The sequence below is a fragment of the Hypanus sabinus genome, chromosome 23 (assembly GCF_030144855.1).
Source record: "Hypanus sabinus isolate sHypSab1 chromosome 23, sHypSab1.hap1, whole genome shotgun sequence".
In the NCBI taxonomy this organism is placed as follows: domain Eukaryota; kingdom Metazoa; phylum Chordata; class Chondrichthyes; order Myliobatiformes; family Dasyatidae; genus Hypanus; species Hypanus sabinus.
In genome coordinates this window covers 45,458,073-45,473,610 of record NC_082728.1, presented here as the reverse complement: position 1 = coordinate 45,473,610, position 15,538 = coordinate 45,458,073, and the positions used below count along the sequence as shown (strand labels likewise).

At 41.8% G+C, this 15,538-nt stretch overlaps 1 protein-coding gene across 5 annotated transcripts in view; it reads left to right on the top strand.

The window, feature by feature from the left end:
- The window catches only part of LOC132380171 (myosin-16), a 310,593-nt gene that overhangs the window by 99,413 nt on the left and 195,642 nt on the right, over positions 1–15,538 (top strand). The window contains exon 1 of one of the 5 annotated variants that reach the window (XM_059948831.1): positions 3,177–3,822. The exons of 2 other annotated variants lie outside the window; for them this stretch is intronic. In XM_059948831.1, the coding sequence (XP_059804814.1) occupies positions 3,682–3,822 (141 nt within the window). In that variant the 5' untranslated portion in view covers positions 3,177–3,681. Of the gene's footprint in view, positions 1–3,176; positions 3,823–6,523; positions 7,027–15,538 lie in introns of those variants that run through there. 2 more of the 5 variants (XM_059948829.1, XM_059948827.1) reach the window with 2 other exon arrangements.

Genomic DNA, 15,538 nt, shown 5'->3' with positions numbered 1-15,538 from the left:
AATTGCTGAATACATCCGTGAATTGGTGGGTGGTGCTTACACAGTTGTCGAAGTTATTACCTTGGTGATGTGGGTGCAGATCAGTTTGCATCATGCAATAATGGGTCATCCTGTCAAGTCAAGGAAATCCATCATCAAATTACATCTCCAGGAAAAATGTAGTTCTGTGGGGTTTTGTGAATCAACAAATTAAAGCACTGATTCAGAATTTGCCATCTAATTTTATAGAATGTCTGAGTAAATTTATAGATAATTTTTCTGAGAGAGATGAACGTCCAAGTGATTTAATGAATCTGGTGTAGCACTGTTATACAGTATGCCCTGTTTGGTCATTGAATTGTGTTGAAATGGGAAAGGGACAGTGTGAAACGTGTAGTGCCTTTTATACCCGCAGAAAGGCACAAGGCTGAATAGCTGCAAGTTCTCTTGTTGTTTCTCAAGTACACAAGCAATTCTGCAGATGCTGGAAGTCTTGAGCAACATACACACTGTGCTGGAGGAACTCGGGCAATAGCTATGGATGGTCCTGATGAAAGGTCTCGGCCCAAAATGTCAGCTGGTTATTTCCCTCCGCAGATGCTGCCTGACTTGCTGAGTTCCTCGGGCATTTTGTGTGTGTGTGTTATTTTTGAAATGTAGTCACCATCGTAATATAATGCAGCAATCAACCTGCACACAATGAGCTCTGACAGATGGTATTATAATAATAATAATCTCTTCCAGATACTAGCTGATAAATAGTGGAGATGAAAGTAGAGATGATTATGCTTTTTAGTATTTATGAGGAATTTTGTACATTATTTTGAGTGAGCATACTCAGCTCCAGTTTAATGCCTTGTGCATGTCTTACAGCTGTTGCTGAACTTGGGGAAGGAGTCGTGTTTGGGGGTGTTGTAAAACTCGGGAAAGGCAGAGACAACTGTTTTCATAAAAGAGGAACCCTTGATGGGAGTCTGATACTTATTTCTGCTGTTAATAAATGATGCACAAGTTCTTTTCAGGTTATGAATACCCAATTTAAGTACAGCCTGTCCCTACAACAGGCCTGTGGGAGACTGGTGGGATGAATTTGCTGGCGGCTGCTGGGCTGCAGACATCTTCTGCCATCTGGAACTCAGTTCACAGTTTCATTTCAGACTTGCAAACTGTCTGGGTTATGAAGAGTAATTAAGGAATGGAGCCCTGCTGTAACTGGGGGAGGACCTGTGTATGTTTTGTTCTGAATAGAACTGCTCATTTGTCCTGCTGATCATATTGGAGCTTTACAGCTATGCAGATGAATTTCTAGTGTGTCTTCAATGTCCATAGTCTAAATGATCATTTAATACAAGTGGACTTACCTTCCTTTATTCTCTTGCCCTCCTCACAGTGCTCCCTCCATCTTTTTGTGTTAGCCCAGTGTAGATTTGAGTAGAAATTCATCCCTGGTCTAAAGAGTCATAGCGTACTACAGCACAGAAAGAAGCCCTTTGGCCCATCTAATCCATGCTGGCCTGATTTTCTGCCTATTCCCATCTACCTGCACCTAGACTATATCCTTCTGAACCATCCATCCTATGTCTTATGGCTGAGGAGAGAAGAAAAGGATCAGCCATGACTGAGTGACGGAACAGAGTCTATGGGCCAAATGGCCTGATTCTGATCCTACGTCTTATGGTCTTACGGTCTTAAACCCATGTACCATTCAAAATTCAGGCTTCAATATTACAATAGAACCAAGAGTGAACACTTGAATAATTGATATGTCAGGCAATAACCTGTTATTGCACTATCTGTGGTCACCTGCAGATATACTCTCACTTTCATTTGAATTTTGTTCAGTTCTTTTCATTGTTTCCTCAGTTACTTTAGATACACCAAGTCATATTTATATTGTTCCTGTACGTTATTTTTTACTGTTCTTCCTGCTGCCTCACTTGAACTAATGCTTCACTGCACTCTTCTCCTTTCAACTGTGCTGCATGCAGACTGCCAAGTACAGAAGCATGTTGTCCTTCAGTTCTAGACAATATTTCTAGTGAAATCAGTAAACCGTTTCGGAGATAAGCAACCCTCTACTTTATCCTTCACCTTGTACTTGCAGGTGAGGATAAATTCCATTGCACTGAATCTTCCAAAACAAAGAGGCCATTCAGCCCAATGTGCCTGTGCTGACTGTTTCAAAGAGCTTTCATTTGGTCCTGGGCCCTTTCTTTTCCCTAAAATGTTCTCCCTTGGTTCCGGGCTATTGGGCTAAGGGGCAACATTATGGAGGTTTATCAAATCTTGAGGGGTTAGACAGGGTGAATTCTGCCTCAGCTCCTCATGAATGCTTTCCCAGGGAAAGTAAGTCAAAAACTGTAGGGCATTGGTTTAAGATAAGAGAAGTATTTAGAAGGACTTTTAAGGGCACTTCCTCATTCAGAGCATGGTACGTGTGTGGAAGTAATTGCCAGAGGTTGTAGTTGAGGCAAATATAGTGGCAGCATTTAGAAGACAGCTGGGCAGGTGTGTGGATAGGAACAGTTTAGAGGAATATGAGCCAAATCAGGAAGACGGGACCAACTAAGATTTGCATGTGAGTCAGCAGGGATAAGTTGGGCCAAAGGGCCTACTTCTGAGCTGTATTGCTGCATGACTATGTGTCTATAGGAACATCATATAGAAGCCAGATCTTATCAAGGTATGCAGTTCGTTTATTTCTTTCCCCTTTCAGATCACAAATGATTACAAGAGAAAACAGATTACTTCTCCCTTTTCCAACACAGGGACTCTAACGTCTATTGTAAACTTTGTGAATCATTGTCCTGAAAATTATTCTGAATAATTAATCCTTCCACTTTCCAGAAGGTCATGCAAGGTACACGTTCACTCTCAAGAGCTGCAGTTTCTTCAAGTAGAGTCCAAGGGTTTTGAGATGTTTATTTCAACAGTGTGCTTTTCTGAATCATACCTGCATGCAATTTATAAATCACAGAGAAATCAGGTTGTAGTTTTGTCAAGGGGAAAAATATGGGGAGCTTTGTTTGCTTTATTGTAGAACATAAATGCTATTTTTTGTGTGAACCAAAATAAGCAAATTGATGCACATCAGGAATTTGCTTTTCGGCAGGGGGGATTCCACTCTCCCGCTACCAATGAAGTTCACAATGGAATTGCTACCTATCCATTCATTAGCTCTATAAGCATGCAGTTTTCCATTCTAAATGGCACAGCCTGAAGGGGTCTGAGGTGGCCAGCATTCTGCATGAATAGAGCACCTGCAATGAGCTGACAGCGAGTGCTACAAAACCTGGGAAGCCGTGCCCAGCTCGGGAGCTGTCGGGACAGAGCAGATAACTGCGGCTTTCTTGGAGGCCATTCTTAATTAGCGAGGCACTGAATCAGCTTGCTGTGGCAAGTGAAAGTGTCAAATAGCAGAACAGTTGTTAGACTTCCAAGGCACGTGGGCCGCCAGAGAGGGATCAAAGGTATCTGCAAGGGGAAAAAAAAGTTCAACAAAGAAGCAAGAAGCGAGGGTAGAGACATTAGGTGAAGCTGCGGAAGAAACTAGCCACCTTTTTTTTTATCCTGCGAGGCTTTTAATTCGGAGTCTCCACTCTCAGTGAACCAATTTGAGCTTTTGCCCTGCTGTTTTGATGCTCATCAGCCGACACTGACAGGTGTGCATTTTGAAGTGGGAGTCTTGCAGTCAATTGAGAAATGTCAGGAATTCCGAGCTTGCGGAGATCATGGTCCCTCTCTGATGAACCAGAGGCAGCGGATAGAATGGAGTTGGAACCCGAACCAGAGGATCTGGACTGGGATAACTACAGCGTGACTCTGGAGGAGAAAACAACTGTTGTATGTATTCCCCTTCACTTCTGAATTCCGCTTTTGTGGCGACTTGCTTTCTTTCATCTGTTTCACCTAGTCTGAATCCGCTGTAACGTTAGCCAATGAAAAGGACCTGGGAGGAAAGGGAACCCTGAAGCAGATTGTAGTAAAGCCTGTTTTTGAGTGCACTGTAATCGAACACAGTTGGATTGCTAATTATTCTGCAGATATGTTCAGGCTGCCATGAAAACGTCGGAGCTTAACTCTTTGAGGTTAGCAAAGCTAATTCTTCTGGAATTCATCGTGCTATGTTCAAGTGGATGTTGTTATGACTTGTTTTCCTGAGTGATACTTGTTATTCAGATATAACAGGTTGTAACAAATCGTATTTTTATATTTAATCAAAACATATTAAAATGTACTTTACTGGTTGTAGGTTTAATTTGGGGTTTGAATGTTGTATACTTTTTGGGATTCGTGTGAGATGGGTTCCATTGCACATTTAGGAGTAGTTGTTGCAGTCGAAGTCCCCAATCCAGGCAGTTCCTCAGAAGTTGAAAGCATTTAACCCGTTAATGTCAGTCCCTGGAGCATTATCAGGGCACATCAAAGAAGATGCAGTGGTGAAGATCTAAATAAGCGTATGAAAGCTCTCGTGTTTATTGTGTCCTATGCTATTAACGCCTCTCATCTGAAGCTATTACAGACTGTAGTCATCAGAGTAAAATGTAAAGCTGGTGAAATGTGTGGTTTTAGTGTCCCGATTTTCTTAAATTCATTTGCCCCTTTTCCTTAACTATCTGTGCCTGCTGCTTTCCCTGCAGTCACATTTGCTCGACATTTCATTTCCCTGAACTCATGCGTTAAGTTTCTGTGGACGCTGTTTCCTGATTCCAGGGCATCTCTGACGCTTAGTAACCAGTTCTCTGTTAGTCTTTCTGGTCACGGTGCCTAATTTCAATGACTTTATGCATTTGAGCACAAATTTTTTTTTGTGCCCCTGAAAGTGCAGTGTATTTCAACGTCAGATTTCCCCAGCAGTCGGCGGAGCGTCGGAGATTCTTAGGAATTCTTGTCCTGTGTTTATAGATCTGTATGTAGCCCTTTGTGTGATATTTATCGACAATCATGTATTATTGAACAATGAATTCAGTGGACAAAATTATTTGTGCAGTGCTGATGCAATCCGATTAAAATATCATTCTAGATATTAAAACATGAGTGAACTTTTTTAAGTTGCTGGAAAATTAAGAGTTTGAACGATGCTCTTCTACATAAGTATTGTAATCTGTAATGACAATTTTATGGTTATTGAATGGCAGGCGTTTTAGATTGTTAGATGTTGCTGAGAAAATATTTTACATGATGAGAGGGGGGAGGAAGCAGATAAACCTGGATAAGTAATTTGAAAATAACAATGTGCAGGCTATGGGAAATTGGTCCCTGTTTCTAAGTGTCAGCAATGTGTATAATAACCTCCTACTCCATTGACTATGTCAAGTTGATTGTTCAAAAGTTTCACCATCAATTTGACAGACTAACCTTTTATTAACCTGCCAGATACTCTCATTCTCTGTCTTAAACATCAGGGGCTGTAAGTCTCCGTTATAACAGCAGTTGACCCTCGTGGAAGGAGGAAAAATAATTTGAGCTCCTGCTCCCAATCAGTCCATAAGTTCCCTTTTATTTCTGTCTATTTGTGTAGCTGTCAGGTGAGAAGAGGGACTGGGCCTGGCTGTCATGACTCCTCCAGTGAATTTGCTTTGCAACTCACTGAGGTAGTGCTCACCTTTCCAGCCCTGTGGTTCTTATGGAAATATTCCCAACGCCTTTTGAAGAGAGAAAATAAGAGAAATGAAAGGAAACTAAACAATCCACCAGGAATTATCATCATCATAAGCATGATTTTGATTCTGTTCATGAGACCTCAAGATATAGGAGCAGAATTAGGCCATCAAGCCTGCTCCACCATTTCATCATGGCTGATCCATTTCCCTTGCAGCCCAAATTTCTCGAATTCCCCCTGCAGCCCAAATTTCTTGAATTCCCCCGTATCCATTCATGTCCTGATTAATCAACCTCTGTCTTAAAATTCATCTTTGTGAATTTTGCTTAGTAGTGATTTCTTCAGAGCATCCACAAGGAGAGGCTTTCAGGAAAGACAACAGATCCAAGTTGTGCCAAGGAACTAAATTGATTGCAGATTGTGCCAGCTCCATGTGTTGATTTACCTCCCTCTCGCTGTGGCCGGCAGACATTCCCAAGGCCAGTGTTCCCTCCTGGCCTCATCAGAACATTCCTTGTTTTTCCTATTCTTAAAAAAAAATCAATAGTGGTAAGCACAGAGAAACCTAAATATGTACAGTGGTGTTTTATAACTTTAAAACCTAAGTGTTTTTAAGAAGTCGAATGTTATTTAGATACTTTGAAGCTGAAATGATTGTAGAAAGTGCCTCCTTGGTTTTATCCGGAGGTAACAGAGTGTGCACGCAGTGGTTCCTTTTGTCTGGCCATTTGCCAAATGTTATTACCGTGTGTGTGCGAGAGAGAGGGTGAGAGAAGGTAATTAGAAGTACATATGCAAGAACGGCTATGCACGGTACAGCAAGAGTACCTAACTATTTTTTAAAAGCTGACCCATTGTTTGGAATGCTTGTCGGCAGTTAAGAATAAAGCAACCCCTTACAGAGTGGACATGAAGTCTAAATGCCCGATTAAGCCAGCTCGGGAAAGCATATACAAAAAAGATGGGAGTTTTCGTTTTCCTTCGGAGTGTAATTCTGCATGTTGATGTTGTAATTGGATCTGTTGGTGCAGAATGGAAGCTCGGCACAACTGACTCTCCTGTTCTCGATTGGAACCTGGACTTCATTTAGCGAAGGAATGCGGAGTGCGTGCACGCGGGCGGGCGGGCGCGCGCGCGCGGTTCCCGATTCTGTGCGCGCGGAGACGATGCAAACTGTAAATCAGCGGAGTCCTGCCCTGAACAGCTGCCAATCACCTCGGCAGGAGCGGGGGAGCCGGGCTGACAGTGAGCGGCGTAGCACGCAGCTGCTGAAGGTGAAGCTGGAAAGCCAGGTCGCCCAGCTCAGTGAGAGACTGCTGAGGGAGGAGGTTTGCACCGCGGAACTGAACGCTCAGAAATGCAGACTGCAGACTGAGTGCCGCAATCTTGGGACAACCATTCAAGAACTGGAGTCCACGCTCGTCAAAGTCGAGACGGAGAAACAGGTGGGTGGTGTTTAGTACTTAGTCGAAACCTGATATTCATAACTAATTAGCCAAGCAATAACACGCTCGGATTAGAGTCTCTGTAAACTCGGGGCCAAGTGGCCGAATTGATAGTACCGAACCTATTCATCACTTTATCAGTCGCTGAACGCAAGCAAACGTGGGATAAGGTCATTGCAGTGAGAGATCTGATTATACTACCCTGTACTTGAAAGTTATTTCTTGGACAACTCAAAGCTGGACTGAAGGTTTTTGTTAAAAATGAATCAGAAGATTTGTACAGTGGGGTCGCTTATGAATTTTAGTTTATGTGGGTAGATTAGGGAATTCCCCAACAGGTAAATTTATCTGAAGCCGTGGTGCTTTTTGGTGCAGATGTTAAGGCGTGGAATATAATACAACTTACTGACTCAGGGACTCGTTGAATCTTTGTCTAATGTTACATCTAACACCTAGATTTTCAGTTTTCTTATGTTATTCAGTTGAAATGATGGATGATCGTTTAATAACGTAATTCTAGATGGTTAGAAAAAAAGTACTGTCTCAGCAACCCGTCGAAAAGTTATTAATGCTTTTTATTCTTAAAGGGACACCACACTATCCAATATTCCATAGATTCTGGAATGGTTCCTGGGGATTGGAGGGGAAAATAGATATGAACCCTGTTTAAGAAAGGAGGGAGAGAGAAAACAAACTACAGACCTGTTAGTTTAACCTCAATAGTGGAGAAATTGACCATGAAGGATGTAATCATAGAACATCTTGAGAAAAGTAATTGTGCTCAGCAGAGTTGGCATGACTTCTGAAAGAAAAAAAAGGTTTTTACCAAACTATAGAAGTTCTTTTGAGGGTGTGATGATTTGAAGAGACAAGGGGTGTAGTGAAGTTGGATCTTCAGAATTTTTGAAGAGGATCTCCCACAAGTGTTTCCAACAATATTAGATGCTATGGAATTACTGGGGGTAGATTGAGAATTGGGTTTTGGATAAAATATTTTGGATAAAAAGCAGAATGGAAATAAACTGATCTTTCTCTGGTTGGCAGAAATCAGTGCTTGGGCCTCATTTGCTTACCATCTGTGATTAGATTGAAGTTTTCAAATTTCAATTTAAATCAAATTTCATATTTCCAAATGCTAACAATATAAACTGAGGTGTGATTGTACGTGGAGAGACAAATGGAGAGACTCTGAGGGGTTTAAGCCGAGCTGGGTGAGTGGCAGAGAACTTGGCAGAGGTAATATATGGAAACATGATGTCATCTGATTGGTGCATGGACCAGAAAAGCAGAGTACTTATTAAATGCTTAAAATCTGGATAACGTTCAAAGGAATCCTGGTGTCCTTGAACACAAGCCAGTGAAAGTCTATGTGCAGATAGAGCAGGCACTCAATAGGGAAAATGCTAAGTAGAATTTTATAACAAGAGGAGTACAGATGTCTTACTGAAATTCTATAGGGCCTTGGAGTATTACTGCACCTGGAGTATTATATATTTTTGTGTAAAAATGATAAGAAATGGATGGAAGGAGGATAGTGAAGATTCACTAAATATGTTCAAGGAATGGTATGTGTACCATATGATGTGTCATTGAGGAGAGTAAACCAAAATTCTATATGATTTAGAAGAAGTGGAGAATATTCCATTGGAATGTAAGGATTTCTTATAGAGCTGGATATGAGAAGTTCCTCCTATTGAGGGTTACTGCTGGAAACTCTTTCATGCAAAGAGTGCTGGAACTTTGAACTCCATAGGCTTCTTGCATGCAAAATTCTAATCATGAGATCATTAAAGTTAGAGATTGCATGACTTTGGGGTATTAAAGGGAATCAAAGGACATGGGAATAGTTCAGGAAAATGACTTAGTGATGACCTAGACAAGCAGTGAAGTGAGTTCAAGGTGCCAGATAGACCCCCACAATGCTTATTTCTTGTGGTCTCATACAACCTTTTTGCAGTGCTTGAAAGAAAACTTCATCTGGGACAGTTTTCAGACCTGTGCCTTTACAACTTGCTTTTCATTTCCCCCTCAGTGTTTTAATTTCTCCTCTCTCTGGTTGCTTTACTCCTATTTCTCTCTATTTATGCACTTACCAAATCTTGTCTGCATCCCCCAAACACAACAGACATTTGCATCACCACTTTTCTCAGCCATGACTGACCTTTCTACTTTAACTCACTCTTTAAGGGATGAGCATTCCTCTGAGTTTCAGCTCGTGACCTTATGGTTGAGATCAAGGAATTCTGTGAGGAGTTTCTTTGTGGTTATTCCTGCTGCTTGATTTGGTCATTCAGTTATCCAAACACTGCAGTTTTCTGTTCAGAAGGGTCATTCCATGGCATTCAGAAGCAGGAACCCAGGTTTGTCCTTTGGCATGGGGATGTTGAGGATAGAGGTAGCCTCTATGCTCAAGTAACAGAAATGAGCTGTTGCTTCTTTGTGTTTACTCCCATAACTGTCTTTCAAAAGTCCTCCCCTGATTGTAGGGTGCTTTAAGATGGTCTAAGAAAGGTGATCCAGTATGTAAATCTGTAGCTGCCAAGAACAGGGAGAATAGAACTTGGTCTGTGGGTCCCAACACCCGAACTCAAATCTTGCAGCTCCTGGGGAAATGTTAGAAATTCAGACATAGGGTCACCCATTGTGGATAAAATTAATGATAAGATGGTGAAAAAGAGGAGATTAAAGCTTATTTGGATTTCCTGAGCTGACACTTCCTGACCAAGTATTTTCAAACTTTGAGGAGAAAACCTGGTATCACTATTTCAGTAGCCAAGGTTAGGAAGTAGAAGTGATTTTACAATTTTATCCCAACATGTTGTATTGTTTAAACAACATTTCAAAGGAACTGAAATCTCATCTGCATGATGTTCTGTTTGTTATCAAATACTGTTATGGGCACATTTCTTAATTGTTGTAAACAAGACTGTATGATCACAGTCTGGGCAGATTGGCAATAATATCTCCTCCATGCTTGTGATCAACACTGGTACACCTCAGGAGTGTGTGCTTAGCCCATTGCTCAACTCCCTCTACACTCATGTATACACTAGGCATAGCTCAGACACCATCTATTAATTTGCTGGAGGTAGAACCATTTTATTGGTGGAAACTCAGATGGAGATGACAGGGTGTACCAGATATACCAGCTAGTTGAGTGGTGTCATAGCAACAACCTTGCACTCAGTGTTAGTTAGACTAAAGAGCTGTGGACTTCAGGAAGGATAAGATGAGGGAACACAAACCAATCCTCATGGAATGAACAGAAGTGGAGAGAGTGAGCATTTTCAAGTTCCTGGGTGTCAAGATCTCTGAGGATCTAACCTGCCCCCAACATATCGATGCAGCTATAAAGAAGTTAGTGGCTATATTTCATTAGGAGTTTGAAGACAGTTTGTTAATAAAAACTTTTATAAATATACTGTGGAGAGGATTCTGACAGGCTGAATCACTGTCTGGTGTGTGTGAACTCTGCACAGGATCAAAAGAAGCTGCAGAAAATTGTAAAATTAATCATCTCCATCTTGGGTACTAACTTCTGCAGTATCCAAGAAAACTTCAAGGAATGATGCCTCAGAAAGATGTCATCCTTTATTAAGGACCCCCATCACCTAAGGCATGCACTCTTCTCATTGCTACCATCAGGAAGGGGGGGGGGGGGTACAGAAGCCTGAAGGCACACACTGCAATTCAGGAACTGCTTCTTCCCCTCTGCCATCTGATTCCTAAATGGACATTGAACACTACCTCACTTTTTAAAAGGGATATTATTTCTATTTTTGCACTAGTTTTCATCTATTCATGATACATATAGAGTATATACTTAGTATAAATGATTTGGTTATCTTTTTTCTTTCTATCTCGTCATGTATTGCATTGTACTGCAGCTGCTAAGTTAACACATTTCATGACACATGCTGGTGATATTAAACTTGATTCTGAAAAAAATCTGATTATTCAAGAGTGAGGAGCTCACAAACAGGTTCGAATATTCACTATTTAGAGAGATTGTGTCAGAGTCACTGAAATAAAGCTTGGATTTCATGAATGTGCCACATGGAAATACATGCCCCTGTCTTTACACTTCTTACAATTTGAACAACCCTCTGCATACAAGAAGCAGGCTTTGTTTCAAAAGACACAAAACAAATGGTGGTTAAACATTGCTGGATGGGACAATTAGGAATTCTGTCATGTGACACATCACTCTCCTGTCCACAATGCAGCACCAATTGTGAGCAGTTTATAGTGCAGAAAGGTCTGGGCATCACAGTAGTGTAGTGGTTAGCACAATGCTATTACAACTCAGAGCTTCTGTGAGATGTTGTATTTGTCGTACTGTCTATTAGTAATTGCTCTAGCAAAGATGGCAGTTATTCATTCACTGCAGTTACTCTGTTAGGTAGAGAGCTCCAGTACTGAGTATTGAAGAATTTGTGATATATCTGAAAGTTATAGATTATGAATATCACGTCAGTTCTAGGGAAGTTATTGAAAAGGATTTTCAGGGCTAGGATATATGAGCATTTGGAAAGGTATAGCCTAATTCTAATTGTCTGCTATGGTATTGCACAGGATTGAAAGAAGCTTCAGAAAGTTGTAAACTCAGTCAGCTCCATCGTGAGGATGTAGTCTCTGCAACATCCAGGACATCTTCAAGGTAGCATCCGTCATTAAGGGCCCTCATCAACCAGGGCATACCCTATTCTCCTTGCTACCATCAGCAGGTAGTACAGGAGCCTAAAGGCACCCAATGATTCAGGAAAAGCTTCTTCCCCTCTGCCATCAGATCATCAGATTTCTGAATGGATGTTGAACCCATGAACACTACCTCACTACTTTTTTGTACTACTTACTTAATATAACTTATATACTGTAATTCAGTTTTTATTATTGTATATTGCACTGTAGTGGTGCATATGCTGGTGATATTAAACAAGATAATTAGGGACAGTCAATGTGGCTTTGTGCAGGCAAGCTGTGTCCTACTATGATTGAATGCTTTGAGGCAGTGACAGAGGTGAGCAGGCGATGTTAGAAACTTGGAATTTAGTAAGGCATTTGACAAGATCCCCCTTGGATGTCTTATCCTGAAGGATAACTTAACCATTTGGACTGGGGACTTGCTTTCCCATAGAAGATGGAGGGTTGTGGTTGTTGGGTCTTTTTCTGGCTGTAAGTCCATGACTAGTGGTGTACAAGGGCTCCATACTGGGACCTCAACTGTTTGTGATGCATACAAATGCCTTGGATGAAAATGGGTGGAATGGATTAGTAATGTTGCAGATGACACAAAGATTGGTGGCATTGTGGACTGTGTATAAATTGCTTGGAGATGTTGCAGAATATAGACCAGATGCAGATGTGGGTTGAGAAATGGCAGATGGAGTTTAAGCTGGGGAAGTGTGGGATGCTGCACTTTGGGAGATCAAATCTAAAGGCACAGTACACAATTGAGGGCTTGACCTATGACAACATTAAGGGATCCTGGGGTCCATGTCCACAGTTTTTCTGAAAGTGGTTGCACAAGTCAATAAGATGGCAAAGATAGTGAAAGGCAGGCTTGCCTTTATTGCTTGACACAATGAATTCAAGGGTCAGGAAGATGTGTTACAGCTTTATAAAACTCTGGTTAGGCCATATCTGAGGTAATGTATTCATTTTTGATTGCCTCATGATAGGATGCACATCATGGAATGGTCCCAGAAGGAGTTTATCAGCTTGTATGTTGCCTGGTTTAGAGGGTATGTGCAGTAAGGGGAAGTTGGACAAATTCGAGTTGTTTACTCTGAGAAACGGCGGCTAGGGAAAGACCTGATAGAAGTTTATAAATTTATAAGAAACATAGTGTAAACAATTCGTATCATTTTCCCAGAGTTGAAATTTCTAATACTAGAGAGTATGCATTTAAGGAGAAAAGGGAGAAGTTCAAAAGAAATGTGAGGGGCAGGTTTTGTTTATATAGAGCTGTGGATGCCTGGAATGTGCTGCCTTGGATGGTGGCAGAGGCAGATATAATAGAGTCCATTAGATGGACACATGAATGTGCAGAGGACAGACAATATGGATCATGTACAGCTAGAAGGGATTAGCCATCATCTGCACAAGTAGTTAGGAACAGCATTGTGGGCCAAAAGGCCTGCTCCTCTGTGCTGTTCTCTGTCTCTGAAGAAAGGTAGGTGATATGCTGGAGGAACTGATGCACTTGCATTCATCTCCCATCTATCTCAGAGTGCTTTGCAGGTTGAAAGCTCGGATGATGTTGTCAAAGAGACCTTGTAAGTTGCTGCGGTAGATGGTGTTGAATATGCCGGTGGTAGAGGGACTGAATGTATGAGTTGATGAAAAGGTTGTGCTATACTTGAGGTGCTGTTCCTGTTGCACTTGCTCGGGTACATGAAGAATATTCCATCACACAACACAATTGTGCATTGTTGGTGTTGGAAGGCTTATGGAAACTGCAAAGGAAGTTACTTGCCTCAACTTCTACCCCACTTTTGCTGCTACAGTGTTTACATAACTAGTCAAGTTTCTGTAACAAGACTATAATGAAGTTGGAAGATGACTGCTTCTGGTAAATCCAGTCAGGATGGTGAGTTATTTGTGTGTCTGTCACTTGAAAGCACTGTGGGCACCATTTTGCATTGGCCCATTGATGATCAGTCATGGGGGTATTAATTGGCCAGATTGTTCTTTTTGTGATGGGAAGTCAGTATGTTAGCATAGTGCAAAGCTTTACAATGCCTGCTATCACCAATCCAATCCAAATGCAGATTTTTCAGGAGTTTGTATGGTTTTCCCATAACCATATGTTTCTTTATGGTGTTCTGCTTTCCTCTCATTTTCCAGAGACATTAAAATTAGGGCTGGTAGGATGTAGGCATACTGTGTCAGCAGTGGAAGCATTGCAACACTTGAGGGCTGCCCCAGCGCATCCTCAGACTGTGTGGTTTCAACATACATGTAGCAAGTAAAGCTCACTTTTATATTTTCATCTTTCACTGGCTAATTTTAACTTTGTCATGTAGATCCCAGTGTTTGTTGCTGTATTGGACCCACTTGGCTAGGAGCATCGTTGTTTCTGAGGAAAGTTATCTGAGCCTTGATGTGCATTACTTTCAGTGTTCTGAGCCATCATGCATAGGAACTTCTATTTGCAACAGCAATGAACATCTGGAATTCTCTACTCAAGAAGATTGTGGAGGCTACGACATTGGAGGAAATTACAGATGAGTTCGATTAAGTATTTGAAAGGGCAGGGAATTTTGGGCTATAAGGAAAATGGTATAGAAGAGGTCTGGAGATCATATTGAACGCTGCATCTGCTTTAAGGAGTCAAATGACCTACTCCTGCACCTAAGCACAAGAGATTCTGTAAACGCTGGAAATCCAGCTCAACATACACAAAATGCTGGTGGAACTCAGCAGGTGTGGCAGCACCTATGAAAATTAATTATCAGTTGACGATTGGGCCATCAGGTCTAGAAAGGAAACGGGAATAAGAATGTGGAGTAGGGGAAGGAGGTCAAGTTAGAAGATGATGGGTGAAGTCAGGTGGGTGGATGTAGGGAGGATGAAGTAAGAAGCTGGGAGGTGATAGGTTGGAAGTGTAAAGGGCTGGAGAGGAAGGAATCCGATAAGAGAGAAAAGTGGACTGTGGGAGAAAGGGAGGAGGGGGGCACCAGGTGGAGATGTTAGGCAGGTGAAGAGAAGATGCCAGAGTGGGGACTTGCAGAAGAGGGACGGGGGAGCGGGGAAAATTACTGGAAATTGTAGGGACCAATGTTGGTGCCATCAGGTTGGAGGCTACCTAGGTGGAATATGAAGTGTTGCTTCTCCAACCTGAGAGTGGCCTCATCATTGCAGATGAGGAGGCCATGGACTGACATAACATGGATGTACCCTTGCTCCACTCTCCTTGTGTTACTTGCATATCTCCACTTATTGAACCAGTTTTCATTTCCTGGCTTGATGGTAATACTAGATTGAAGAGGATATTACAGATTATGTGGTATGATGGTGCGGTGGTTGGTACTTGTGACTTGCACCTCCAAGGCCTGGGATTCATTCCTGATCTCAGGTACTATCTTGGTTTCATGCGGGAGAACATGTAAGCCCTTGGTAGCCCTTGATAACCAGCCACCAGGGATGATAATCACCATCCCATAATCTGTGGCTTTCCTGCCGATGCTTTGACTACAATCCACGTTTTTTGTACATTTATCAATTTATTGAGATAGTGTGGAATGGGCTCTTCGAGCTGTACTGCCTTGCAATCTCCTGATTTAATCCTCACATAATCATGGGACATTTTACACAGACCAAACAACCTACTACCTGGAAACACGAGGAAATCTGCAGATGCTGGAAATTCAAACAACACCACACACAAAATGCTGGTGGAACACAGCAGGCCAGGCAGCATCTATAGGGAGAAGCGCTGTCGACATTTCAGCCCGAAACGTCGACAGCGCTTCTCCCTGTAGATGCTGCCTGGCCTGCTGTGTTCCAC